At 35.0% G+C, this 25,423-nt stretch overlaps 7 protein-coding genes across 7 annotated transcripts; 4 read left to right on the top strand and 3 right to left on the bottom strand.

Annotated features, from left to right (window-relative positions):
- Positions 1-127: 127 nt before the first annotated feature.
- Positions 128-3,270, top strand: PHYBLDRAFT_189439 (hypothetical protein; the record flags this gene model as incomplete). Its single annotated transcript, XM_018439662.1, has 9 exons — positions 128-323; positions 436-714; positions 772-798; positions 939-1,092; positions 1,227-1,334; positions 1,464-1,488; positions 1,633-1,802; positions 1,886-2,094; positions 2,259-3,270. 9 exons carry the CDS (start codon positions 128-130, stop codon positions 3,146-3,148), a joined length of 2,058 nt encoding a protein of 685 aa, XP_018283993.1. The 3' UTR covers positions 3,149-3,270.
- Positions 3,271-7,951: 4,681 nt separating this feature from the next.
- On the bottom strand, positions 7,952-9,873 carry PHYBLDRAFT_73274 (hypothetical protein; the record flags this gene model as incomplete). The annotated part of the gene is made up of 6 exons (XM_018442814.1): positions 7,952-8,164; positions 8,286-8,348; positions 8,463-8,709; positions 8,783-9,120; positions 9,533-9,639; positions 9,765-9,873. The coding sequence occupies 6 exons, from the start codon at positions 9,871-9,873 to the stop codon at positions 7,952-7,954; spliced, it is 1,077 nt and encodes a 358-aa protein (XP_018283992.1).
- Positions 9,874-10,241: 368 nt separating this feature from the next.
- On the top strand, positions 10,242-11,641 carry PHYBLDRAFT_119718 (hypothetical protein; the record flags this gene model as incomplete). The annotated part of the gene is made up of 4 exons (XM_018428701.1): positions 10,242-10,590; positions 10,696-11,045; positions 11,239-11,337; positions 11,459-11,641. The coding sequence occupies 4 exons, from the start codon at positions 10,242-10,244 to the stop codon at positions 11,639-11,641; spliced, it is 981 nt and encodes a 326-aa protein (XP_018283991.1).
- A 1,206-nt stretch (positions 11,642-12,847) lies between these two features.
- Positions 12,848-13,875, top strand: PHYBLDRAFT_128758 (hypothetical protein). The gene is made up of 3 exons (XM_018429241.1): positions 12,848-13,006; positions 13,130-13,440; positions 13,641-13,875. The coding sequence occupies exons 1-3, from the start codon at positions 12,857-12,859 to the stop codon at positions 13,762-13,764; spliced, it is 585 nt and encodes a 194-aa protein (XP_018283990.1). The 5' UTR covers positions 12,848-12,856; the 3' UTR covers positions 13,765-13,875.
- A 1,981-nt stretch (positions 13,876-15,856) lies between these two features.
- On the bottom strand, positions 15,857-16,291 carry PHYBLDRAFT_73277 (hypothetical protein; the record flags this gene model as incomplete). The annotated part of the gene is made up of 2 exons (XM_018442815.1): positions 15,857-16,184; positions 16,266-16,291. The coding sequence occupies 2 exons, from the start codon at positions 16,289-16,291 to the stop codon at positions 15,857-15,859; spliced, it is 354 nt and encodes a 117-aa protein (XP_018283989.1).
- A 1,111-nt stretch (positions 16,292-17,402) lies between these two features.
- PHYBLDRAFT_175686 (hypothetical protein) lies at positions 17,403-19,608 on the top strand (the record flags this gene model as incomplete). The annotated part of the gene is made up of 9 exons (XM_018437551.1): positions 17,403-17,409; positions 17,630-17,652; positions 17,854-18,129; positions 18,387-18,402; positions 18,467-18,650; positions 18,672-18,767; positions 18,822-18,824; positions 18,885-19,026; positions 19,489-19,608. The coding sequence occupies 9 exons, from the start codon at positions 17,403-17,405 to the stop codon at positions 19,606-19,608; spliced, it is 867 nt and encodes a 288-aa protein (XP_018283988.1).
- A 1,196-nt stretch (positions 19,609-20,804) lies between these two features.
- On the bottom strand, positions 20,805-25,138 carry PHYBLDRAFT_73279 (C2H2-type zinc finger transcription factor; the record flags this gene model as incomplete). The annotated part of the gene is made up of 5 exons (XM_018442816.1): positions 20,805-23,365; positions 24,464-24,507; positions 24,713-24,750; positions 24,912-24,943; positions 25,051-25,138. 5 exons carry the CDS (start codon positions 25,136-25,138, stop codon positions 20,805-20,807), a joined length of 2,763 nt encoding a protein of 920 aa, XP_018283987.1.
- Positions 25,139-25,423: the final 285 nt, after the last annotated feature.

Below are 25,423 nucleotides of genomic sequence, written 5' to 3'. Positions count from 1 at the left end.
TAAAATTGCTACAAACTTTTTTACTATAAAATTGTTACAGATCTCGCCTTTTACAGGATTTCTAACTCCGTTAACTTCATATAGAACGCCAAAAAGAAGAGAGAGCAAGTTTGATAAAAGGAAAAGAATGGAAGAAAATACCGAAAAATGTCCATTGTGCACAGACAAGCGAAAAAACTCTTCTCTTTATGACACATGGCTTCAGTGTGATGCCTGTTCGACATGGTATCATGCCGAATGTCTGGGTTTGTCTCTTGAAGAATGCAACATCATTGAACGTTACCATTGCTTAGGATGTACAGCTGCTTCTGGTCCAACTACATGTAATATTACCATCATTAAAAATTAATTTGAAAGTTTTTATTTTTTATTTTAATGATTCAAATGAATAAAGTAAATATATAAATAAAAAACTAAACATCAATTAAACGATAGACAAAAAGAAACCTCGAAAGACAAGTCGAAGTCATGCCCGTCTCAATTATGCAGATTTGAATGAAGGAAAGACCGGCGACGAAAAGATCTGGGGCAAGATATTAAGGGCAAAATCATTTGCAAATGATCCTTTTAAGCGCTACAAAGGAGACGAGGTCACAGTTGAACTTGCGCGAAAGACAGGAATGACAGAACCCTTTGTGATTGAAGATGTCGAATTTTTGGATATGAAAATGCCTGATAGTAGTATTACTGTCAATGATATTGCAAAAGCTGTTGGTAAAGATAACATATTATTATTACTATTACTATTATTAACGTCTGAATCGTTACTAGGTGAAGATCAACCAGTGGAAGTCATTGGTAAGAAAAGAGTTTTACACACACACATGCATATATATATATATATATTGTGGATATATTATTATTGCTATTTGGTTTTGAGAAAATAATAATGACTAAAAGAAAAATACAAAACATACTATGCTATATTTGACCCGTAGATGTTGGAACTCAATCTGAACAACCTGGTTGGACGGTTGGAAGATGGGCAGCTTATTACCACAGCCCTACAAGAGATAGGATAAGAAATGTCATCAGTCTTGAGATCAGTAACACTGAATTCGCCCGTGGAATTACACGACCAAAATTTGTTCGGTAAGGAATAAAAGTATAACGCATTATTACTTAATCAATTGACTGGTTTTGTTCTATACTGTTTTGCTTTGCTTTGATTTGTTTTAAATGATATTGACAATATATCTTTATATCTTTCGTGTGTATGTATATAGTGATATGGATTGGATTGATCACATGTGGCCAAGTGAATTGAAACCAAAAGAATACCCAAAGGTTCAGCTCTATTGTTTGATGGGAACCAAGGACTCTTACACAGACTTGTAAGTTAATTACATATCTTCTTTTATTTTTCTTTTCAATGTTAACTTATTACTATTACTATTATTATTATAACTATTGTTGTTTTTGGCATTATTACTATCACTATTATTACCTTTGCGGAATATTAGTCATATTGATTTTGGAGGAACTTCTGTAAATATCCTGATTCCAAAAAAAAACCTCAAATCCATACACAAAATTGCAAGACAAAGACAAAGACAAAAAGAAATTGGCTCAATTTTGTAACTAATCCTTTTTACATCTTTTTTTTTAACAAAACAATTTTTTCTTTCATAGGTATTTTATCACATAATCAGTGGTTCCAAAGTGTTTTATTTTATTGAACCTACATCAAAGAACCTCAAAAAATACCAAAAATGGAGCTCATCTCCAGATCAAAGTTCCACATTTCTTGGTGATCAAGTCAAGCAATGTTATGCAGTACATCTCAAGGCAGGAAATACAATGTACGTTTTTCTTTCTTTGAGTTTATATATATACAGCTCAAAATCTGATACTCACACTCACACTCACATATATATATATAAAGGATTATCCCAACTGGCTGGATTCATGCTGTCTACACTCCCGAAGATGCTATAGTCATTGGCGGAAACTTCTTGCATGGAATCAATATCACCACCCAACTGAAAATTTATGAAATTGAAGATGCGACAAATGTGCCACAAAAGTTCCGTTTCCCTTTTTATAAGCGTATCAATTGGTACGCTGCACACAATTATAACAAGACTCTTCAAGGTAAATTTTATAAAAAGAGAGAGAAAGAGAATAGATCCACATTTGTGTATGTGTAAGAGAAAGAGTATATATGTATAAAAAGTGAAGAAAAAACTTTTAAATATGCATGTGTATATATTTTTTTGTTAAAAATATCAAATAAGTAACCTTTGGCTTGAATTAAGATACTCCTGAAAAACTTTCTCCATTTGAGCTACAGGGTATCGCCAGCCTTGCTCAATTCTTGCAAGAAGATCTCAACAAACTACAAAAGACATCTAGTGCGACAAACGAACAACGCAAGGCTGTTAGGGCAGATATACCAGCCCTTATCTCTGATGGAGTTGAGCTAATTAGTAGCCTTATGAAAGGTCTTCAGAATGCTTTCCGTATTTTAACTCAGTCTACCATCACGGGCACGGGAAATGGAACTAGCGGTGGTGCTGGCACCGAGACAAAAGATTCAAAGGTTCTCAAAGTCAAACTCAAAGTAAATCCGGCCAACCCTAGTCCTTCAGTGTTAGAATCTTACCATAGTAAAAAGAGTGATCACAAAACAAAAAAGGCAACAAAAGCAACAAAAGCGAATAAGCAACATCAAAAGATAGTTTTGAAAGTCAAACCAAAGAAAGACAAAGTACAAGAGGAAGTGGATGAATCTATTGAGGAGAGCGACGAAGAGTACGTAGACAATGAGCTAGAGTTCTTTGGGGATCTCAAAGAAGAAGAAGAAGACGATGCTGATGAGGAAGAGGTACTAGAAAGCGGCGACGAGGAGTATGTGGAAAACTATAAGGATAGTCCCAAAACAAACGCACGAAAGAGAAAACAAACCGCCAATCCGTCAACTCCTCGAAAGCCAAGAAAGAATCCAATTCCCAAAAAAAGCAAAATCGAGGTCGAAGAAAGTAGCAGTGACGATGAGCTGGGCACACAAAAGTCTAACAGATCAGGCAGAGCAACGGATTCTTTCATGAGTGGACCAGGTGGGGGTTATGGAATACAAAGTAAAAAAACTCAAACATCGACCGTAAAGCAACGACTTCTTGAACGTATCGATAGAGTTAAACGTTAGTTTAGTCCGTATTTTTTTTTTATATCTTTCGACTATTTCTTTTCTTTTTTGTTTTTCTTTTGTTGTTGTCGTCATTGTTGATGTTGATGTTGATGTTGATGTTAATGATAATAATTTTAATTTGAATTCTACTGTTATTGTCATTGTCAAGTTTGATGTCTTTATTGTTGGTGAGTTAAAGTATATAAGCCTACGAAGAAGACGTTATTTATTATTTACAGTTTGGTGTGGATGGACTGAAAATTTCAAGCAAAGATCAAAATGAGCTTAGCCAATCAAATTAATTTCTAACTGTTTGTACCTTTTTTTTTAAAAAAATAAAATAAAAAATTAAACTTGCTTCAAATGCATTTTAGATTTAATTAACTCCCCATAGTACCGTTTCTTCCATCAAAAGCATAACCTTCTTTTCGATCAAATCGACAGTAGAAGAAGACTAGCTAATAAAAGTCGTTTAAACTTTCCTTGAATTTTTTAGTCTGTCCACACCAAATGTATTTTTGATTTACATTGTATTCTTGTATAGTTCTTAATATTGCTATGGATTTCATATATATATATAATAAAATCACAGTTATAGTTACAACTAAAATAAAAAGTCTATGTTACTTGAAGTAGTAATGATAATAATATCTACATAGATAATGTGAGGGTGTTGCATTGTATTGAACTCTTAATAATCTTTTAAGAATAGCAATCCTACAGTGCCGACATTTTCTGGCAGGACAAAACAATGTGTCCTGAAAAGAATATAGTATATTCAATTAGTAACACTAAACTTATACGTAGGTATAAAAAATAATAATCACTCACAAATAGACAAAATAAACAACCAGTTATACAGAAGATTATAAGGAGCCGTTGTCATCACAAACTTTGAGACGCAATTTATTGGTTATTTTACTATTTATTGGCCTTCTTACGTGTATCATGTATTTGTCTTTCTTTCACTTATTTTATCTATATTACGAGATAGTGGCCCACGTTTTGTCATTGGAAACAATCCAGGTATAAGCATTGACAGCCCTAATCGGTAAGTGATCCTTACTCACCTTTTATTTTTATCTTTAATTTTATTTCTTCAAAGCATAAAAGAAAATCTTGATATGAATATTTTGTATTCTTAGGGACCAGATAGAATTATTCTATGTCGGCAAAAAAAAACCCCCAATTTGTGGTCTGGTAGAATCAAAACGTCGTCTTCCATCCTGAAAATGTCGTCCCCCCCCCCCCCCCCCCCCCCCCCCCCCTAGGATTAGCGTACAATCGGTTATAGGCACATATAGTAAATTGAAATATCGAAACCGGTATTCCTTTTTTTGTTTTTCAGAATGGGCAAAATTTACCAGTTGCACTGTATATGTATTGATATATTTCTTTGATTTCGGAATTCTAAGTTTATCTATCTAGTGGTTATCAGAGAATGTGTATATGAAAATGTGTAACATATTTGAAGCTTGATTTGCATTTACATTTACATTTGGATTTGGATTTGGATTTGGATTTTATTTCTATATATATATATATATATATATTTCAGTCTTTCATTTATTATCATTGTATTGAATGAGGGAACATATATATGTATATACGTGAGTGTAAATGTAAATGTATGTTTGCACGTGCCAGTATATGAGTGAGTGAGTGAGTGAGTGAGTGAACGTGTGAATGTGTGAATGTGTGAAAGTGTGAATATATGAATGTGTGAATGTGTGAATGTGTGAATGTGTGAATGTGCGAATGTGCGAATGTGTGAATGTATGAGTTATGTATGTCCTTGTTTGTTTGTAGTTATGCCGCAAGAACGCAAAACAATCGTCTCATCTTTTTTTTTGTGTTTCTTTTTTGTATGTCATTTATTGGAAATCCTGATGAAGAATGAGTTGAATGAGACGTGCTGACATGCTTCTTTCCATGCCTTGGTTGTTGTAGTATTCTAAAGCAAGTTCGAGATGCTGTTGTGCTCTCTTTTTTACTGTCTCGTCTCTATCGTCAGCACACTCTTGTTCTATGTTTTTCTCAGTATTGAATATGTCGGCCATCGCGCGTATATATTGCTGTAATTCAGCCTCTTTCATATCTTTTTCAAGTCGTATAAGGTTCTCTAGTACACCCTTGAGCGTCTGTCTGTCTGTCATGGTTTCCCTGCCATTTGGAGTTTGATAATGAGGCGGATGATTTTGGTAGTTGACAGACAGACCGTTTCTTGAAGAAGGTACTCCAGCCGGTGGACTTTCTGATGTATGAGCTACAACCATTGTTTTTTCTGTTGTTGCCGTACTGGTTGTGTTAATTGTTGTGGCACTTGACCCTGCTCCTGCTCCTACTCCAGCCCCGGCCCCAACCCCAGCCGCTGTCGATGATACTATAGGTATTGCAGGAACTGGTAATCTTGTTGTTGTTGTTGTTGTTGATGATGATGCTCTTGTTGTTGATGGTGTTACTGGTGTTGTTATAGTGGTAGAGTGTGGTAACGTTGCTGATGGTTCTACGGCTTTTGTGGGTACTGCCAGGGACATCGTTACGTCTGTTACGGACGATCGGTTCTCATGGCTTGTTACGTCTGAAGGAAGTGCTGATGATGATGGTGATGACATAGACATGAAGAGAACAGAGTGAGAATTAAGATCACATTCCGTATCATTATCAATATCATTATCAATATCATTATCATTATCATTATTAATATTATTATTATTGTCAGATCGAATATCTTGTTCTACCATACGTTCAAGGGTTTGAATTGTCTTCCGCGCAGTCTGGTTCAAGTCAGTCAAGGTACGATGTGCATCTGGCGACTGTGGATCGGGTTGGTAAACAGAAACGTCTTCCATTGAATCATTATCTGAGCTATCTTGACCTTCTGAGATATCGTCTGGTCTGTAAGCGAGTCCTCTCATGTTTGAAGAAGAAGCCGAAGTAACAAAAACGGGTGAAGAAGAAGAAGAAGATTCGGAAGCAGTATGTCCAGAACCAGTACCAGTACCGGTAGAAGTAGAAGTAGCGCCACCACCACTAGTTTGAGAGGGTAATTGTGCAGCAGGGAATACATTCTGATACTTTTGTACAGCCGAGCGATAGGCCCATTGTTCGTCAGACAAATCAGGTCGCTGAGAGAGTTTTCTGACAGAAAATGCCTGTTGGGTGCCTACCATATAACGTTGTTTGAATTTAGCCAGCCAAGAAGTGGATGCCTTGAATTCATCTGCTCCCATGACTGTAAACGATTGTGCGACTTCTCTAGCTTTGTCCTGTATCATCTGGTCAGTTACAGCCGTTTGCTGCTGTGCCTCTTCCAACCATATCATCACCGCATTCTCCACCAGGGGATATCTCGAGCTCCGTTGTCTTAGCCGCTTGGCGACTGCAGCATGCGGATCAATAGCAAGCCATCTATCTTTGCCTTTGATAATCTACATTGATGATGTGAGTAAATAATAACGTGTAGAAGGTAGCGTACATATGTAGCAATGGTTCTCTTATAATATATATATATGTGTGTGTGTGTGTGTGTGTGTGTGTGTATGTATGTTACAATGTTTGTAGATCACGTCACTATATCAATTCCTATTCCTATTCTTATATTTATTTTTTTATCTTTATTTATTTATTTATTTTACCTTTGCTACAGTCGTACGCTTACAACCATACTTTTTGGCAAGCTCTTCTTGAGTCCACTTTGGGTTCTGTTCGTGGTCTTCACAAATATTCCGCTTGGTCTCCGCTGATAAACTTGTACGAGATTTTGCACCAACTGTGTTGACAGACGAAGCACCTCTGGTACGTCCTGCTCTGCCTGCAACTCGGAAAACGTGAATACTACTTCCTTGACTGGTAGATTCCATGGTTGGATGATGTTTATAAGACTCTTCCGCTTTTCTTCAAATCGGTTTAAATGATCTCGCAAGATGATCGATTGTGTTGAGAAATAAATAAATATATGTATATGTATATGTATATATTCTACAAAAATAAAATATAATAAAATATAATAAAATAAAATAAAAAAAAGTAAAGTAAAATAAAATAAAATATATAATATAATATAATAAAAAAAAGGGACGGACAGACAGACGGACGGAGTAGTTTGTTCTTATGTGAGGTGGGTGATAGTAAAGAAGCCGTGACGATATCGAATAAAAATTTGTTAAAAGGAAGGGGGGGGGGACGGTGTAGAGAGAGAGGGGGGAGGGGGGGGGGTGGACCCCACAACAATATTATTTCCTTTTTTAATTATTTAATGCAACGTCACTAATAAATGTCTAATTTGTTTTTTTTTATATGTAATCTCCTTATTATATACTTTTTTACGACTTTTTTTTATATTGGAGTGAAACTTGCGTTCTACTAAAGTTTGAAATTTGCGGTGTATTTTACCACCATAAAAGAAAAAAAGCGACTCGTAGGCATTTTTTACAAGATTTTGTGGAGTTTAAGGGTCGTACAGCGAGACACACTATATAAGGTGCACAACTCGAGGATCTAAGGCGCATTTTTGGGATAAAATATTATTATTATTTTTTCGGTTTTTCATATTTAAACAAAAAGTTGAGCATGCATTGTAAAAAAACAAAAAAAAGGGAATAGGGCTAGAATTTTAATTATGATTCTTAATAGCCTAAGAATACTTTTATGTGCTGTTTATCTGAAAAGAAGATCCATTCATAACGGTTAGTAACTCTTAAAAATGCACCTTTTTTTCGAGTTGCGCGCTTTACAAATATGTTTTACTGTATTTCTCATTTTTATTTTTATGTTTCAATGTTTATTGTTTTAGACAAATATCGTTGTTATCCTACTAAGCTAAGTAAACAGTTTCTTTGATCCTGCAATGTCATCTTGCCAATAGAATTCTTCTTCCTTTCCAGAGATGATTCTCAAATTAACCTTGAACATATCTGCTGTACTAGCGGCTTTTCCGGTGTCATCTGTATGGTTTTCCTGGATAACTGGGTGATTTTCAAAGTACTTGACGAGTTGTTGCGCATCTTCTGGTGAGCTTAGACGAGCATGACACTAGACAGATACAAACAAAGACAAAAAGAAAAAGAAAAATAATAGGTACAAGAAACTCATTAACACAAAGGTTCTCTCAAAACACATTCATTAATTTCTTTTGTTCATTCATGTGTATTACATAGTCAAGGCCTTTCTTTCGCCCAATGTAAGGAACCAATAGACCGGATTTCTCAAGTAGTTTCTTTTGACCGCAGAAATAAATAAATAATCATAATAATACAAAAAATGAGACAAGTCTGTAACAAATACGCTGTGCCAACACTAATCATACATTATATCCATATATACGACTTACAGAAATAACAGTCTTTGAACTCTTTGGGTGTATGTTGCCAACATAGACAATAATACCCTTTGTGTATTCCATCGTTTCTGGTAATTCTTCCCCCTTCTTCTTCTTTTGTTGCTGTGGTTCAGGTCCTGGGATTTCTTCAGCAGTGTTTGGTAAAGATGCGTAATACTTGCTCCATTGATCTCTTGTATAAGCTGCCCGGGCTGCTTGTACCTCAAGATACTCTTCCTTTAATTTATTCCAGTCGGACCTATAGGATTTTGTTATTATTACTAATGTAATTTTTATTGTTTTTTTTTTTTGCAAAAAAATGGGGGACTCACTTTGACATTACTCTTAAGCTCAACTTGTTTGCCTGTTCTATAACATTCTCGTTGCTATTTTTATCACCATCCTCAACATTGTTTTCCCCTTTTTTTTCGTTTGTTTTAACGATATTTGACTGGTCTTCTGAACAAAGCGCGCTGGTATTGAAACGGTTTAATAGTCGTACTGCCTTGTTTACGTTATCACGATCGTCAAACTCTACAAAGCAAAATCCATAGAAGCCACTACAACCCTGCGTATTTTTTGGAATTCGCACAAAGGACACATGCCCAATAAGAGATCCAAATAACTCTTTGATGGCTTGTTCGGTGTGATATGGCTTCTGGAGGCCTTCCTGAGCACATTATTTTTGTATTGGTTTAATATTTATACATTTATACATACATATACATATGTTTGTATTATCATTAACATTTATTTACGCTCCAGAAAATAATAGTAATACCAATAACAATAATAATCAATTATCAACTTGCCACATAAATAGACCAGTCATCCTGTTCCTCTTTTTTATTGAGAACAAATGGTTTGATACGCCCAATAGATTCTCCACTTGTATCCAGCTATGAAAGTGTGCATACAGTGCATACAGTACATACAGTATGTTTGTTGTGTGTAATGTAATATAGTGTATTAGATTACACATCAAATATTGGGCTACCTACTTTGGAACCCGTACATCTTCTTTCTATCTTTATTTCCATCTCTATCTATATTCTAAGTTTTTTTTTGTTTTGAAAAATAACCTTTAGTTTCGAGAGTGAATGATTTACTGCAGCATGTTTAATGTCTTGTGCAGTTGCATTAAGTTTCTTAAAACGAGATAGTGTCTGCAGCGAGTTAAACGAGACAACTACAAGAAACAATTCGCGTTTTTAGGATGAGGAATCTGCTATTATTGATCCTTCCTTTATTTCTCTACTACTATTACTATTACTACTATTACTACTAATACTACTATTACTCCTTCTTTCTTACAGCCATCAGGATCATTGTTAATCTTGCTTTGCAAAACTTTATCCCACAAAAGATTGGCATCACTAAAATAAGTCTCTAGAATATTGGCTAATTTTCGATCGTCTGACATGATGTTGATTGCTGAATACACCTTATTTTCTTCTTTTTCTTTTGGTCAAGCTTCCTTTCCTTGACTTGAAGTTTTATAATATATATATATATATGTATTGTATTGTATTGTATTATATCATTTTATTTTGTTCTTTGTTGCCTTTAATAATCTACAAAACCAAGTGACTGCTAGTCAGGAACATCTCTACCTCCATCACTCTACCTTAATCTATCCATCTATACTTTTTCACCTTATTTACACATTACTCTTACAAACAGTAATAATAAAATAGAAGAAACAGCTGAACCTCCAACTTCCCCTTTCTCTTTCTCTCCAATAAAATTTTAGATTAGTACTCAACTATATACATATATTTATTTCAAAAAATGTCTGCCGAACATCCTGAAACAAACCCTACCAAGTTACTTGTACCTCTGCACGTTAAATACATCCAATCTCTAGATACTCGAAAGGAAGACCTTGAGTATTGGCTGACAGAACATCTTCGTCTTAACGGTATTTATTGGGGACTCACCGCATTAGACCTGATGAACAATGTGGATGCTCTTGCCAAAAAAGATGTGATTGCCTATGTACGCGGACTTCAGCACTCCAATGGTGGATTTGGAGGTCATGTTGACCACGACCCACATTTGATATATACTCTGTCAGCAATTCAAATTCTGATTATTCATGATGCAATTAATGAGATTGATGTTGCCAAAGCAACTGAATGTAAGAAATCCAAACTAAGAAAGAAAGAAAGAACGAAACGCATATACATACATCTAAATACCTAAATACTGTTTCTGTTTCTGTTTTCTTATTATATTTCTGTAGATATTGCCAGTAAACAACAGATAGACGGGTCATTCTGTGGTGATTCTTGGGGCGAAGTAGACTCGCGATTTTCATATATCGCTCTTTCTTCTTTGTCTCTATTGGGCCGTTTGGATGCTATTGACGTAGACAAAGCAGTAGAGTGGATCTTGAGATGTAAAAACTACGACGGAGGATTCGGTAATCAGCCAGGAAGCGAGTCCCATGCTGGCCAGATCTTTTGTTGTGTAGCCGCACTAGCAATTGCTGATGCTCTTCACCACGTCGACATTGATCTGCTCAGCTGGTGGTTATGCGAGCGCCAACTAAAGAACGGCGGACTTAATGGAAGACCAGAGAAACTTGAAGATGTAGGTCAATGCTTTTGGTTATTATTATTATTATTATTATTATTATTACTATTTTGGTACAAATGAGAAAATGAAAGAAAATGGAAATGGAAATGGAAAGTGAAATATGTTGATGATGAGATTTAGCGAGTTAAAAAGAGAGAAAAGTAAGCAAGCTTCTTACAAGAAAAATGGGGACATTCTTTCATTACAGGTTTGCTATTCATGGTGGGTTCTTTCTTCACTTTCTATACTTGGACGACTACATTGGATTGCAAAAGACAAATTGATAGCCTTTATTCTATCAGCACAGGTAAAAAAAAAAATAGCGATAATATAGATGTACATGCGTGTGTGTGCATAGAAGTTAACGATAAAGAGAGAGAGAAGTGTCTAAGAATCAAAAGAAATAAAACATAAATTTAAACAAAAAGGATCCTGAGAATGGTGGTATTTCCGATCGTCCTGGAGATATGGTTGACGTGTTTCACACCTTATTTGGTGTAACTGGTCTGTCTTTACTCGGTTATCCAGGTCTCAAAGAGGTTGATCCAGTCTATTGTTTACCCAAATATGTTGTCCAACGCTTAGGTTTAGCTCAAAAGTACCACATTTGATTTTCATTTGTAATTTGTAATTTGTAATTTAAATACTCCTTTATTTTAAATAAATGAATAATTAAAAAGAAAACAAAGAATATTCCTATATTAATTAATTCAATGCCTACTACTACTATTACTACTCCTACTACTACGATTGTGGTTATCATTAGAAATTAAGAATATATATAAATATAAAGCTTAATGTATTAATAATGAGTATTTATTATAATTATAATTTTTCCTTGTGCATACATTTACTAATGTTTTTCTAGTGCTCTCATAGAATTTATAACCAATTCAAAGTAGTTTTATACTGGAATGGAATGATGCGCAATTGGTTATGTATTATTATATCAAGGCAATTCAAGGCAAGGTATGGCGGTTGATTAACAGAATAATAAAAAGAAAAATTCTTATTTTACCATTACTTTACAATTAATACAGTACAGGTAAAAGAAATATTTTTCAGCGTTGTACTCGAAAGAAAATGGTTCATGTAATTAGTGAAAGAAAGAAAGAAAGAAAGAATTATTAAGCAACCAAAAAAAAAAAAGATTTACAAGCGTCTTTTGATTAAGCATTCTGTTTGCGGTGATTCAAAAGTGTATATAGAAAAATAAAGAAAAAAAAAGAGGGTCAAAATTGTTAAAATCCGGGGAGGGTGACTGGTAGATTATAATCCGGACCGGACTAATCTTGCCTCCGCTTGTGGCAGCGCAACGGGGCAGTCTGATGAAGAGGGAAGCAAGGCCATATCATCAAGTTCCTTCCTTTCCATTTGCAACACGTACGTAGCCAGTACCACTTACAATAGTAATAGCAAAACAGTGATGGAAACCAATTATATATATATATATACATATGTATCTATAAAGTAAAAAGGACATGGCAAAACAGAAGAAGAACAAAGGATGGATGGACATATCTATCGATCTATCAATCGATGGATACGGTCATATCTATTGTGTCTATTTTTTTTCGTTCTTTTGGCATGTCTTTTTAAAAAAAAAAACACTTCTTTTCATGGCATCACCAACACAACATGACGCCTTACAAACACCAACAACAGAATAAACAAAACAAAGACCAAGCTCACTTACACACCGTTGATTTTTTTCTTTTTTCTTCTGCTTCCTATTTATCTCAATCGTTCTTCTCTGTCGTATTACCATACTCTCTTCTTAAACAACAACGAAATCCATACGTCTACAATTCAACCAGATAGTCAACATGGCTTCTAACAAGATTGCAAAGCCCGCCGGCGCCGCTCCCTCCGATGAGTTTGAGCTTTCCGTTGCCCAGGCCCTCGTTGACTTGCAGAACAATGTTCCCGAGTTGAAGAAGGACTTGAAGGCACTCCAGATCAGTGGTGCCAAGGAGGTAATAATCAATTACTTTACAAAAAATATACGATTGACAGCACATATATAAAAATTCTTAAAAAGAAGAGCGATACTCTTAAAAGATATTAGTTTAACATATTTTGTTCTTGTGTTTTGCCAGATCGAGATTGGTGGTGGAAAGAAGGCTATCGTTGTCTTTGTCCCCGTTCCTTCCCAGAAGGCCTTCAACAAGATCCAGGCTAGACTCACCCGTGAGCTCGAGAAGAAGTTTTCTGACCGCCACGTTGTCTTCATCGCCCAGCGTCGTATCTTGAAGACCCCCACTCGTCGCGAGAACCCTAAGCAGCCCCGCCCCCGTTCCCGTACCTTGACTGCCGTCCACGAGGCTATCCTCGAGGATCTCGTCTACCCCACCGAGATTGTTGGCAAGCGTACCCGCGTTGCTGTTGACGGTTCCAAGACCATCAAGGTGTAAGTGTTATTTTTTTGTAATTTTTCTTTTTTTCTTTTTGGAATACCAAAAGAAACATTCGGGTATTTGGTGATGGTATATATTCTTTCTTAACATCGTTAAGATGAGGAGGCTATGTTAATTATGGAGAAAAAAGGGCGATTTTATTCTAATATTATTATGCTTACAAAATTTTGTTTTGCTTCTTAAAAATCCTTAGCTTCCTTGATACCAAGGATGCCACCTCCCTTGAGTACAAGCTCGACACTTTCTCTGCTGTCTACAAGAAGCTCACCGGCAAGGATGTTGTCTTTGAGTTCCCTGCCAATGTTGACTTGTTTTAAAAAAGCACCCTCACAATTCATTACAAACAACCCATAAAATATAATTAAAATGTGCCCTGCATCTTGCTGATGATCCAATAGAAAAAATTGGGATCGTTTGGTTTGAATTGGATTGAGTTGAGTTGAACAATATGTGGTTATTGTTGTTTTGATAGGTTATGACATTTTAAGAAACACTACAATTTGTCGTGGCTGGGGATTTGATTGTAAATATTAGTTTAGCTGTAAGGAATATCGACAGTATTAAAAGGTAAAAGAAAGGACTCATGTTATCGGGAGACATGTATTGGGAGTTTTTTTTTTTAAAAAAAATTAAATGTTAATATGCAATCGGTATATTTATATAAATCACAACTATAAATGTTTCAATTGACTTTGTCACGGTTTTTTTTTTCTATCTCTACAAAGCAAGAAACTGAATAAAATGAATAGAAATAAACCCTTCGTATAATAAAAAGTATTGTATAACTTTATGAAGCATATCTTAAACATATCCCATTTTCTTCTCTCTTGTGCTTATCCTGTACACATTAGTATCGGATATTTTGGGGGGTTTTTTTTATATATTATTCTGGTTATGGACAAAAATTTAAGTCAATTATCATAATGATGATTGTCCTCATACTCTTCAAAAGTGGGATTATCAGATAAATTTTGAAAATTAAAGAAGCTAAGAATATTCAAAAAGAAGTGAATTATGAATATTATTCTGTTGATATTTGTAGAATAAGTTATGGTATACTGTAAGTTAGTGTAGTGTAGTGTAATATAATATAATATAGGACAGCGTTGATTTAATTATTATTATTATTATTTTAAAAAAAAACCATTCGCTTCGTTTTATATGTAATTTTCAGGATTAGAAAAATTAATGAAAAATCATCTCAGGGGAAGATGCATGTCTGTATTAAGAAAGCGATTTTATATTGCGATATACTCGATTCTTTTTTTCTTTCTCTCTTGCATAATCATTTATACCGGTTTTGTTAACACAAAAAAGATAGATAAATAGATATATAAAATAATAAGCATAAATTACATAAATTTTGTCCACAAAGGAGCATCTCAATTGGTCAAGGATATATATTTTCCTGAATTCAGAACTGGTATAGTTGTGAAACTCTTGCCGATTGAATGTTGCTGGGGAGTGGAGTGGTCATATTTTTAGTATTCATAAATGGGTTAAGGTCGTTTTCTTGGTTGATTCTTTTGTGAAATCAGTTGCAATCTCCACCAAGTGCTTTATGCATACAAGCACGACTAACAACAATCTCGAGGGCTTACATTAAAGTACTTCTTTAACATAATTGAGATGCATATATGCTCCAATATAGAACTTTGTTCAAGACAACTAAAACTACACGAGTTGATTCAATTGTTTTAGATATAAAAAAAAAGAAATGTGAGCATAACAGCAAACATCAAAAACTTGAGCATTGGTTGGACTATTGTTAAAAAAGATACAAATGTTAACACTGAAATACTACAGATTTCTTGGTTTGGTATTATCCGTGTTTCATTTCAATGGAGAATGTCCGATATCAAGTATATGCTTTTGCTGGTTATTTGATCAATGTGTGCTCTCAATATGCGTAAATCATATCATATTAGCTATATTTAGTTCCTTCCTTCTTTGCTTCCATAGGAGAGCAAATTATATTTACAGCTATATTGCTTTATATCTGTTGATTTCAATTTGTATCTGGCTATTTCGATTTTCGGTTAGGAGTTGGGTGGAGAAAATAGGTTACTCTTGCATATAAATGTTAGGACATTGGCAAAAGAGGCCCCGGAGCGTTCAACATATAGGAGTGATAGTGATATTTTGTATCAAGCATGGTCAAAATCAACAGTTGATTTGTATGTAAATCATTGTGACTTAAGTACAGTGATTGCTTCAACGGGAGCCACTGGAAATTGAGTATTAGTTAGATGTATTTAACTTTTTATATATCTGCGAATTACGGTACAAGGGGTTCTATCATTGTTTGATCATCAATATCCCAAGTCTACATAGATTCTTTTCACTGTCTCTTAACTCGCTTCTCACTTGTTTCATCATCATATTTAATCGGTAATCTTAATGGCTTTGTTAAAAAGGAAGATTGTATGTCTCAAAATTAGCACTCTTGGATACAAGTTTCTGGCCATAATCAATCCTCTTCAAGATTCTAATTAAGCCATTCACATGCCCATTTTTTGCATCTATGTTTGCATTCCTCATATATTTTCTACTATTATTTAATAAAAGTCTTTTTATCAGCATTTGGACATCGGGTTGCTTTTTATGATAACTGGCAGAATATACAAGACTCTGAATAACAGTGCTACCCTCGCAATGTCCAGTCACTTGGTCAAAGGATTTGGGAATTTGACCTTCAATATTCAAGCTTGTAAGAATATGCCAATTTGTCTGCGGACTATATTTATTTGTATTAAGTAGATATATTGTTTTTCTTGAGTTACAAGCATGCACTAGTGCTAAAAAAGTGGCGCCATACTACCACTTTGGTAACATAACTGCCATTTCTTACAAGCTTAAAAAATGGCAGTTATGAATCTGTATTGCGCGATCAGAGGCAAAGTTCCCATTTTTTTTACTACACCCTTTCTTTTGCTTTATTGTATTCAATACTAGTACATTCTTTCGCTTTTCATTTGCCGTATTAAAAGAACCGTGTATTGTTTATTGAATTGAATCCAATTGAATTTTTGTTCTAATTAATAATTCATTATATGAAAAATATTATTGCTAAAAAAGAACGGTATGGTTTTACTACTGCAAGTGTACAAAGTAAAATACTTTTATTCCAATTGTATCACTTATGTTTTGACAATTTGATGTAGCCTAGACGGCCTGTATAATTTCTTACCAGTTTCTTCGGAATATACCGATGATAGAGAAAAAACAAGGAAATAAAAATATCATATTATAATGCTTACCTTTGTATAATATGTTTGCTAGTTCAGTACAGCAAGTGTTTTCCTTAAAAATATATATATTAAAAAAGAGTATTAATATGTAAGCTTTATATATCATTAAAGTATGTCAGAAAATCCACAAGAAAGGCAAAAAGAAAATGTGAGTACCATTCAAAGTTATTACCAAAGAAAAGCCTGAAAAATATTCAAGCTATATAACACGAAGCCAATTTTGATTTAGTTGGCGACAGCTGAATAAGCATCGCTTTATAAACACAATATGTCTATTCTGTCAAAATACTTACATATAAAAGAGCGATTTCCGGTTATGGCATAAAAGTACAAGAATGATAGTATTTTATTTTTTCGTTTTTTTTTAAAAAAAGGCTTTGATCTGTTTCATTCAAAAATCGATTGCAACGAGACTGCAGAAGTTGTACATTAATTGACAATTCTGATTATAATAAAAGTACCAATCACATATTAAAACAAGGCACTGAATCTTTCGTTCAAAAAGAAAAGAGAAAAAATATGTATAAAAAACGTATTAAAGATAAGCTAAAAAACCTTTTGAACCAATCAAAGCCTATGAACTAAGATGTTTGGGGTCTTTTTCGAGCTATTTCAATGCTCATTTCTGGCAGACGAGAACTATATAGAGGGAAAAAAAGCTTTCAAAAGCAGCAGCAACAATTGTAACCTACTGTAAATATATTATGATAGGTAAGTCTACACCATTAGTTTCTAACCTATTGCCAGAAAAAAGCGAATAATCGTTTGTATCTTGCTTTTATTTACATCCCAGTTGTAGCTGACATGGCGGACTTTGGCTGACATAACAGTTTATTTGGTTGTCAAATCTGTGATACAAAGGATAAAATCCCTTATAACATAAGCCATGGTACTTACTTAGAAGACACTAATGCTCGTTTATTACCTTTAGAAAACTTTAAAGTGTGCAACCCAGTAAGTAACCAAATTCTCAAAATACAGCACATCTTTGTACTAAATAATTCTTTATAATATATTAAAAACATTCACCAACCCAGTGTCTTCCGTGAGCTACTGTTCTTCTCTGGATATCCGTTGTTGTTTTAAATGAACTCCATTTAATTGCAAAAGGTATCAGAAAAAACATCTATGAGTTAATTACTATAACCTGCAAAGAATAAAACAAATGATATTATATCAGCCCAAACAATACCCTCAACATCATCGAATAATACTTCCATATTCCAAGACAGTTATGATAATGTACTTCCAAAAATTGGTAATACTCGTGCCTTTGATTGGATTGACTCCCTTTTGTATCTCCTCACGGCATTGGTCGTACCTTACTTGCCAAACAGTCCTGTCGAAATTGATCTCTTATCACTCATAAACGGTTGTGCGCTTGCCTTATTATGGTCTTTGAATGCCGCAGTTGCCAAGCAAGGTAGAAACGTAAGTCATAATGCACTTCACATTATATCATTACAGACGCAGCTTACTATTAGCTTATTTTTCTTTAAAAAAAAAAGACAATTAAAACTCTGGCACACACTTCCATACCAACAAGCTTAGAACAATACCTTATCTCACAGTGTTTTCGGCCGAGTACAGCATTATGTGATCCATAAACCCTTCATTATCAAACGGAAATACCTCTAATATGTAACTCCAATTGACCCACGAATATAGCAATTGGTGTGTACTTAAAGCTAATAAAGTCCAAGTGTAAGTGTGGCCAAAATGCTAGTTTTCTTGTTGAACATTTTGCAATATATAACTGTTAGCACAGCAATCAGTGTCCACGAAGAAATAAATCTCATTCAAACCGAGACATATGGTAGAGAAAGTTATATGAATATTCCTGATGATCATAACGATGCGCAGTTGTGGGGGCCGTTTTATGGATTTGTTAATTCGAAGGATAATTTAGTGAAAGGTGTAAGCGATCCTAGTGTGAAGAATGCCTTAACAAGGTATTATACAAAAAATTGAAGCTTGGCCGGTTATGAACTTGCTGATTCCACTATTGTTGTTACTGCTCGTTTATGGATGATCTCGAACTTGTACTCCTTGTGTATGTATCGAAGAAGGTGAAACGAGAGTAGTCGTGGCAACTACTACGTAATGTTAACTTGTCTTTACAGAAAGTAAGTATAATATTACTTAGTATACAAATAAAAGTTGCTTATTTTTTATATTTACCTTAGAAATCGTAATACAACTGTGCACATCTGGCTCGCTGATACGGTTCAATTCTACTTCAAGCATAAAAATCCTCATGGTATTCTACACTTCATTGCGTTTGTTGATGTCATGAAGGAACATGACGTGATCGGCCACGACTCGTTTGTATATTGACAAACAGCGGTCACCTGGTGACAACACACCAGGCCATCAAACACAACCAACATGTGCAGCCATAAGTGTAAACGGCAATTGGCACTAAGTTAGACTAATTTAGTACCTACCAAATGGAAATCAGTTCTATGTAACTGTGCTTTACTACATCTTCTGCAACAATAGGTGTCTTACTAAAGACAGTATTTTCTTTATTCCCTAGATCCCATATTCTTTTTTTCTACATGCCTTATATATTTCTTTAAAAAAATTCTCTCTGTGTCCTATATTCGTTTTCTTCTCTACATACTTTATTTTTTTTTTTCAATCTCTAAATGTGCTACATGTCATTAGGAGACTTAAATTAAACAAAATTGTTAATTCAACTAGATGAAAATACACCACGGGAGATTTTCGATATCAAATTTGGAAATATTTTACTCACATACATTTTGATTGGTCTATATAACCCAGATTAATCGGGATATCGAATTTGACCCATTTTATGAGACTTGTCAACTACATAAGGCAATTTTAAAAGGGCAAGTATCCATAAATGGACCCTCTCAATATTTTGGCAAAACCGAAAAATGACTTGGTGAAAATTACAATTTGTTTTTATTGAATAATTTTTTTTATTAATAAAGATAAAAAAAAAATCAATATTGTCGATTCGAAAACAAGGAAACAAAGTGTGGTATTTCAGGTACGAAACAATAGAAAAATAAAATATTTGAGAATAGAGACGTATAGAAATACTTTGAGACTGTATATAAGTTCTCTTTATTCATAAATAAAAAGTGTCCCTTTTTATAAGAAAACACAATCTGCTCTTGTCATTACGTCTTAGTTTCTTAAGGCTTTCTTCCTTTACTATATTTGGTTATTAGAGTGTATTTACTGCTTAACTAGTGTCGGTGTTACAATTATGACATCAAGTCCTAAATCGTACTTCTTTAGCTCTTAGCTATTCTTTTCTCTTTTATACTAGAGCTTTAAGACTTCCTACTAAATTAGCTCCATATCGATCTGACACAGTTTACCCGGCAGTATGATATAATTATCTTAACAATCTTTAAGATATTATCTACAGTACTAACTGTAATAATTATTGGGCTGATTACTTAATCGTTTATATATATTTTATACTGACAAGATGATAGCTACTACGCTATCCCAATATGAATATGTTCTTATATGTGATAAATCCAACATCCGAGTGTCTGGATCACCACACAAAGAACCAGTAGGAGCCAAATTTACTGAGATTGATGACAAGCTTGTTGTTAAATTCTGTGTGCATATCAAGCTTACATACAATCTTCAGCTGATCAAGTGGAGTAGATGCATCATTGGAAACCTTTTGCGCGAGGAGGTAGTTGTTAACTTGAGCGTGGGGACTACTCTCAACTCGATAGTGTTCTACTCTCAAAGAGGAGACCTTTCCAATAAATGGATGGGCATGTTGGTCTCTACTCTCCTTGAGCATGAACACCACAAAGGTATTGTCACAGAGTGCTTTTGCTGTAATGTCATCAGTGTCGTTATTATCAGCAAAGTCTCTTGATCCACTAAACAGGATATTCTTAACATTGTCGTTAAAGTTTTCTTTAAGAAATTCTGCCGTGGAATTACCATACTTCTCTCTCATTTTGTCTTTGCTCACCCATGAACTACCATCAATGATGTGTCTCATTGCAGATTGCTTGGCGAACTTGAGACATACATCTCTTGAGGTGTTTAACCTATTGGTATGCATTAGGTGTTCACGGATGTGTTTGTTAAACTGCTCACCTTTTTCGGTCTCGTAGTGTAGAGCAGTTCCAAATCTTCATAGATCGATGGGGCAGATGTGTGAGCAGGTGAACCTTGGGCTTCGAGGAATACGGATTATGTCCTTCGATTTCACAGGTAATGACATAATGATGCAGTTCTTGGATAAGGCTTGTAACTGCCTTTTCAACTTCGTCGATGTACATATTATAATCATACCTTACTGCTCTAACAAACACCAAGGAGCAAAGACGGCCAAGACGGACAAAAGATGGAGTTATGAGAGAGAGTATACTATCATTTGCAAATTCTGTAACTAAGATAGCGGGTAGAATTTGCAGAACTTTGTAATCCCTCCCAAGGAATGAGCCACAGTGTCGTAACTCTCGAGTGAACTTTCTTGACATTCCTTGAGAGTTTTCATAATCCTTGAGGGCTTTGGACAATCTAGCCATTTGGTTAGGATTTTTCTTTAGTACAACCTTTACCAAATCATTGACTAGATACTTAGCAACTCCAAGAAGTATGTTATGCAGAACTTCAACTGGAGTATCTGTCAATGGATCGAATGACTGTAGTTCCAACAATGCATCTGTTGCCCTATTTGCAAAGCATAGGTCGCTTGCTGTCAGAGCATTTCCAGTCAAAGGAGCATCTGGAATAGTTGATCCACGTCCCGAGGTAGACGCAGCAGCAAGATAGTGTGCCTTTGTTCTTGCTGTGTGTCTACCAGTATAATACGAAGAGCTTTGGAGATTGGGCATGGATCTTTGTAAACGGACATAACATTTGCGGCATGGGTACAGACTTGTCGGCGCGCGCAAACAACATAGTTCAGAATGGCATGGAGTGTCTGCCTCGATCCAAAGGAGTGGTGATGCTACTAAGACGTTTTCATTGTCTTTAGCAGAGAACATCACCAGTCCGTTTTCGAGCCTTTTGAAAACTTCAACGATTTTAGGCAACAAGGACATCCCACTTGCCCCCTTTTTCTTGGAAAAAGCAGAGAGAAAGTGGATGTTTTCAATTGAAGACCTCTCTTCGTAGGAGAGAGCAGCAAACTTCATTGACCAGCTTTCGTATGGGTTATATTGCTTTGATCGGTTTCCGGAGGTGTCGTCGGTGAAGAGTATAATGGGCGATATCCTCACCTTGTAAAACAACTTTGGATCGATCGGCTTTCCGGTTTCGTCTAGTACGTGCCGTTTTAAGAAATGAGGCTCTTCCAGCAAGGACTTGTGCCTGGGAATCAAATGAAAGACTTTCCCAGGTGAGACGCTGTAGCATAGGGCAACATCAACAGGGGTCGAGTCAACACTGAGAATAGTTTCAAGCTTTATGCTAGTAGATTCAACTTCGATGCCAATGAACTGACCGCCTTCCAGAATATAAACCATGTAGCCTTGAACAAAAACGGCTGAGTTATCCATGGTATGGAATGATTCTACTAGGAAACGGGTTGGAGTGGAACCATTCATAAAGTTAACAATATCACTAGACCAAAAATCTACGCCGTTGTGGGTGAACATAGGTTGTTGATAGTACCAATGTGTTCTCCACTTTTCGCCTTGTTGTAGACAAATGGACTGGTTAGGAGTGCGGTCAGAGAGGGAAAACATGTTTCTTGCTTTCTTGGGGTTGGCAGCAAGAAACCGGACGTGGTCTGAAGGCAAGTTGATATAAGCAGACGTGGTATTGTTTTCCGGCAACTGGATATCGACTTTTGTGGATGGAAATACAGGAATCTTGGACTTTTTCCTGGTCTGATAGTTCAAGAGGGCATCCAAACGAGGTAACTTGAACGGGGACTTCTTTCGGATAGCTTTCTCGTGAAGCTTAAGGACAAGACTTATGGTAAACAGGATCTTTTTCAAGATCCTGCGAGATACCATGTCTTTATCGCCATCAACAAAGGCAAGTAGTACCATAGACTGGAGATCCGGGAATGGGTGGGTGTCTGATGTATACTGGTTCCATGTCGTATGCGATCCAGTTGCTTCTTTCAGTAAATCGAGATCTGCATTCAACGATGAGCTGGTATTGGATGCAGAAGACAACATACTATTTCTTATATGCATGTATAGGTGGTTACCTGGACTTGGACTTTCAAAGGGGCTGGTGTCCTCATCCATCTCAATAATACTTTCACCGGCATCAAGTTCAATCTCGCTAACATTATCGTCGCCATTGCTGTTCATGTCGTCAACATCACTGCTGTCGTCATCCTCCAAATCGGATTCAACGTGTAGGTCTTTGTTAACGGAATCGTCATTGTGATCAGGGGCGGTCGGCTCGGCAGTGTTCGTGGTCTGTCTTTGTGACGCTAAATTTCTATCGGCATATTGAGGGCTAATATCGTTAGCAATATGAGTTGCTAACTTATGATATTTGGTAAGGTGGCGTCGTAGATTCCATACGCGATCGAAATCTTTTCCACAAAGTGAGCAGGTCTTTCCAATATCGTCAAAGGCAAAATTGTGTTGACCTGGTCCTTTGGGAGCAGAAACTACCACCCTAGAATTTTTTGGGTAATTAATAATACGCTGCATCACAGAGCTTTCGTGATGCAACGTATTGTCTAACGTGATAAAAGAGTATAGACGACCACCATATATTTATTTATTTCTGCATCTTGAAACAACAAGTCGATTTCTTTCAGAAACCAATGAAAAGTGTTATTCATGTAACCAGTAATAAGCGTATAATGGTCTTCAAAAACCAATGAAATTCATTAATTTGTTACAGTTTAGCTTGACACAAAAAATAAACATTGAGTGCCTTTTTTTGTTTCATACAATTTTTTTCATTTTTCTAAAGATCAGGCAACAAATAGCACATGATCTTGCTACTCATTAGCTAATTATACTACAGATCAACTCTGATCCTCTCACATGGTTAAGATCTTAAAAGGTATTGCTAATGATGTGATTCTATTACGAGTTCTGATTAATAAAATTTAATTGAAGTATAATAGGGCATGTGAATTCTTGACATAAAGAGATATGTAAAGAATCTTGCTCGTATACTGATTTTATCCATACTAACATAAACATATGTCTTCTTCTTTTTTGCTTTGTTTTTTTCTGTTTTTGTTTTTGTTTTAGATTCAATTAATATGTGGTAAGTCATCTAAAACATAGTAATCTTGTGGTGATCCAGACACTCGGATGTTGGATTTATCACATATAAGAACATATTCATATTGGGATAGCGTAGTAGCTATCCCCTTGTCAGTATAATATATATATAAACGATGAAGTAATCGGGCCAATAATTATTACAGTTAGTACTGTAGATAATATCTTAAAGATTGTTAACATAATTATATCATACTGCCGGGTAAACTGTGTCAGAGCGATATGGAGCTAATTTAGTAGGAAGTCCTAAAGCTCTAGTTTAAAAGAGAAAAGAATAGCTAAGAGCTAAAGAAGTACGATTTATGACTTGATGTCATAATTATAACACCAACACTAGTTAAGCAGTAAATACACTCTAATAACTAAATATAGTAAAGGAAGAAAGCCTTAAGAAACTAAGACGTAATGACAAGAGCAGATTGTGTTTTCTTATAAAAAGGGACACTTTTTATTTATGAATAAAGAGAACTTATATACAGTCTCAAAGTATTTCTATACGTCTCTATTCTCAAATATTTTATTTTTCTATTGTTTCGTACCTGAAATACCACAAATCTTCATCAAAAGTCTATGTACTAATGACCTTTGTTTTTTTTGCAGGTTTGACATTTTCGCTCGGATTTGAAACTTGTCCTTCTAATAGCTTTGCTTTTATTTTAAAAGCATTAATATGGTTTTTGCTTTCAAACATGCAATTGGGTTTTTCAAAATTCTACTTGCTTTTGTTTCTGGAAACATTTTCAGAATAGCTATTAAATATTTCTAGCTGCTAGTGCAAGCATACCTACCCTACAGTAGCAGCTACTGCAGGGTAGGTATGGGAAGCCTAAAATTATCTACCCCCAATATTTTCAACCCATAAAAATAAATAAAATCGTATTTTACCAGCCAATTTTTTTTTTGTGATCCCATTTATCAATTTTGCGATTCTTTCGGACCTGAAACTTCAATGAAAAAGCTATTCCCAAAATGGTAACATAAACTCACGGGCTGAATTACAAAATTGTTACACGAAAAATCTGCCGTGGTGTAGTATTTTTTTTAAAAAAATAAAAAATAATGAGTTACGTTTCAATTTAGCTTCCACATTATAAATAGTTAGTCCGAATCAAATTTGACATTTTACCTAAAACTGCAGAGATACTATCAACCATTGAAAAGAAAAGAAAAACAGTGATGTTTACTTTTGACACAACTGCTGCTCTTATGGCCATAGTGATATATATATATATATATATACTTATTCTGGAAATTATTGGTGCAAAAATAAAATGCACCCAATACACTAAAAAAGAAGAATTGAGCAGAGAAATGGTGGAAAATTGCGTCAAATTTTATTTTTATTTTTGTACCAATAATTTCCGGAAAGTATATATATGCGTAATTGTAGTATGTATTTTGTATTGCGGAGTTTTTATTTAACTCGATTTTGATACATATATCACAGCTTCTAAGCAGGTCAGTATGATTTGCAGCCTTTTTTTTCTTGAAAAAAAATG

This window comes from Phycomyces blakesleeanus (genome assembly GCF_001638985.1).
Source record: "Phycomyces blakesleeanus NRRL 1555(-) unplaced genomic scaffold PHYBLscaffold_40, whole genome shotgun sequence".
In the NCBI taxonomy this organism is placed as follows: Eukaryota; Fungi; Mucoromycota; class Mucoromycetes; order Mucorales; family Phycomycetaceae; genus Phycomyces; species Phycomyces blakesleeanus.
This window is presented reverse-complemented; position numbering and strand designations above follow the sequence as displayed.